Genomic DNA, 3,670 nt, shown 5'->3' with positions numbered 1-3,670 from the left:
TCTTTATTAGTAATCTGATCTGCATAACACATTGTCTACACGCTTGTTTCAAAGGCTTTGAATTCGATCATTTAGTTCCCTGGGCGGTTTTCGAACAGAAAAAAACACTTGTGAAAAATTCCGAAATTATAGACATACTCTACAACATTCCGTCTAGCTGTTGCATTGCATTTGGACACTAAAGAACTCTATAAAGTCTTCAAACAATCGAGATAAGTTACCTAGGTCGGGCATTCAATGATAGTGTTCTATGAACGCGCGTTCGAACTAAGTGCCTACAGTGTAACAGGCGTGTCTACCATAAAAGACATGGGTGTCCTAATTTTTTTGAATAATCATTTGTTAACACCCGTTCATTTTCTGTAACACATTATAAGGAGATAAATGTTCATTCTGTACTTGATGGCCATCATTTCTAAAAGCATTGAAAAGTCTGCCTTTATTCATTTTAGCCTTTTATGTATAAAGTTTCAGTGCTTATATTGCATGTTTTCCTGTCCCTTCCCAGCATGCTGTGTGCCCTGACTGCCAAGTACACCCGCACGACCCAGGACCAGGTCGACGCCCTGGAGCTCCTGCGAGGCCTGGGGCTGAGCTACTCCGTCAGGAAAACTCCGCAGAGAAAGGACCAGAACTCCAACCACAAGAACAGTGGTAGGTCAACTTTACCATTTGACTGTACGGCAACCCAGTGTCCATGGGAAAATCCTAACTGCACATATTCATTACCTGATCTCATCTCTATCCCTTAGTCTAACTACACTCAGCACAAAAAGTTTGGAATATCAACTTTGGTTGATCATATTTATGTTGTTTCTGCATCAATTTCAATATATTATATATCTATAGAAAGCTTGCATGATTTTCTTTCCAATGGTATCAAACTCATTATCATTGTTAACTCATGGAACATACACTAGGCCTACTAACGTGAGTGGGTCACGAAAAAAAGTGCCCAAATTCCCCCGTTTCTGTTCAAAACTGTATCGTCCGGTTCAACCGTTGTTATGGCCGCGGGTGACAATGATTCAATGAATCCTTTTATCACCTAACGTTTGGTATACTGAACATCCCAGTTTCTTTTTAGCATATCTGAGTAGAGTATTTTATGAGTGTAAATTCATGGAACGAGCACCAGGCCCGCTTACGTACAGGGGGTCTTAAAGATAAAGTACCAAAATTACCCTACTAAAGTCAATCACTCCATGCTGCTCATTTTCTTCCGTCAGTATTTATTGAATTGTGAATGAAGGCAAATTGAATAAACAGGACATGTCCATCAAAGCTACTATTAATCTTTATTCAAGCAAAAAATCTGAACCATGGCAAGAGGTGATCAATCGAGTGCTAGCCATAAGCCGTAGGAAGGCTATTCCACCCTAAGACTGTGCTCCAGCATCCAATGGTCCTTGCTCTGTGTGAACTGGTGTTGTAATCTTGCAAAATGGCATTTAGTATTGAAGAGGTAGAATGTTGCTACTGGATGGAGGATGGTGTCCCTATATGTCACCACATTAATTTGCCTGGAATGATGACGAGTCTTGTTTACCCTATGGTGGTTATACCGCCCCACACCATGACGCTGCCTCCACCACCAAATGCCGAAAGTTACTCTTGCCTTGTCAGTGTGCAGTTCTCCTTGCCGCATCCACACTTTGATTCTGCCATCCAACTATCGAAAGGGCAGATGAACTCTACTCAAGTGTACTAAAACCTTGTATGTTCCGTATACAAAATGTGAGGTGAAAAGAGGATTGATTGAACCAGTGACACACGCGCCAATATCAACAGGACGATGCAGTGTTGAACAGAAATAGGGGAATTTGGGCACTTTTTTTTCGTGGCCCACTCACGTAAGCAGGCCTTGTGCTCGTTTCATGTGTTAACAATCATAATAAGTTTGATACCATAGGAAAGAAAATCACACAAGCTTTCTATTGATATATAAAACATTGAAATTGATGCATAAATAACAGAAATATGATATACCAAAGTTGATATTCCAAACTTTTTGTGCCGAGTGTATATGACCTGAATGATTGAGGTACCACAGAAGATATAGCAACTAGTTTCCTCCACCCTTGACTATTTTCTGTTTTTGTTTTTGTTTCACTTAGTGTCATGCCTGTCCATTCTCTGATATTATCCTCCCATCTATGGAGATGCAAATAAATGATATTTTAAAACAATAAGCATATGTCAAAATTGTGGCCTACATTTTGTACAGGCAATGACTGGCAGCACTGTTTCCCTGTGTACTGCCCGGAAGTTAACCATTTGGCAGCATCCTTTTTTTTTCTTTTTTTTTATAAAGTAAAGTTCACCACAGAATGTTAAATTATGGTGACATAAAGACTTTGTTGCAAATAAATGAAAACAAACACATCAATCACAAAAGTCATACCAAAATTGTGGCCTACATATGTACATTTTCTCCAGGCAATGACTGGCAGCACTGTTTTCCTGTGTACTGCCGGGACTCGCTGCCATCAGAAGTCGGCATGCGCTGGGTCCCGCTCCCGCCAGTCAACACAGACCAGCTGGAGGTGGGCTGTCACCTGCCCTTCTGCCCACCTGGCCTCTTCTCTCACCTGCGCGTGGCGGCCTACAGACACCTGGGCACCGAGCGGGTGGACTGGCAGACAGGTGTGCTGACTCAGGTGGCAGACAGGTTACTCATACTTCAGGTGAGACACCTGTATTATCATTTTGGTGCACTTGTTGGACTAAACCTTGATAGTTTGTGTTGTATTATTTGTAAGATAGCAAGGATAACGCTTCTCTTTGGCACAGACCTTTGTGTCAGTGTTCAGCACCAGCGACAGGTCCTTGTTTCTGTCTATAAATGGCATTCAGCACCACCAGGGATGGACCCTTGTGTCTTTATCACCTTGACCTAGTATACTACATGTAAGTAGCTCAGTCTCTCTACTAATAATAAAAAGTAACTGTAGAATCAAATACCATCTTTTCTGTTCTTGATTTCGGACACAGAGCACCACGATGTCAGACAGTATAGATCAAAGCAGTTAAGGAAATCAGCTTGTTTCAGTCTGCATCTCTACAACAGGAAGAAATGTAGCAGTCCGTACAAATGTTGCACCGGCAGAGCGATGTTATGGAATTTAGAACACATAAGACACTAATCTCAGAAACTATAGGGTACAGGGTATATGTTTGTTGTAGATGTTGTTTCTCTTGGAAATAAAAATTGTTTTTTCCAGTACCATGATTACTGATGTACACTGCAGAAGTCAGAATGGCTCATGTCTCCGTTTACTTGCAGAAAAACAGCACCAAAGATGGAAGCCATATCACGGTGGCGAGCCGTGCGTGTGGGGAGGGGAGGTCCTCCCTGTGGCAGGTGGTTCTACCTGTGGCGGACATCCTGTCCCAGGTGCTGCAGTGCTGGCCTGGCCTGAGACATCACCTGTATGTCACCTGTGCTCACTGTCTCCGCAAGGGGGTCACCAATCCTCACAGGTACGGGTGTGGTCTTTTAACTTTATTGTTTGTTTCACACAACTGGTAAACCTCCTTGATGTGTAACCCACACGATCCAGTGTTGTATACGGAGGGCAAGCCGCATGAGAACGGACTGTAACATTTGATCCACTCAAACCAGGAAGGACCCCCACTCTTTTTTTATCATTGTAGTGGGCTCCTTAAT

General features: G+C 42.5%; 1 protein-coding gene across 1 annotated transcript in view; it reads left to right on the top strand.

Annotated features, from left to right (window-relative positions):
- The window catches only part of LOC118429117 (malignant fibrous histiocytoma-amplified sequence 1 homolog), a 16,689-nt gene that overhangs the window by 9,158 nt on the left and 3,861 nt on the right, over window positions 1-3,670 (top strand). Inside the window, exons 12-14 of the mRNA XM_035839501.1 lie at window positions 509-654; window positions 2,440-2,687; window positions 3,287-3,483. Coding sequence (XP_035695394.1) covers window positions 509-654; window positions 2,440-2,687; window positions 3,287-3,483 — 591 coding nt within the window. The remainder of the gene's footprint in view (window positions 1-508; window positions 655-2,439; window positions 2,688-3,286; window positions 3,484-3,670) is intronic.

This window comes from Branchiostoma floridae, chromosome 13 (genome assembly GCF_000003815.2).
Source record: "Branchiostoma floridae strain S238N-H82 chromosome 13, Bfl_VNyyK, whole genome shotgun sequence".
Lineage (NCBI taxonomy): Eukaryota > Metazoa > Chordata > Leptocardii > Amphioxiformes > Branchiostomatidae > Branchiostoma > Branchiostoma floridae.
The sequence above is the reverse complement of the archived record's forward strand: the minus strand, read 5'-3'. Positions and strand labels throughout refer to the sequence as shown.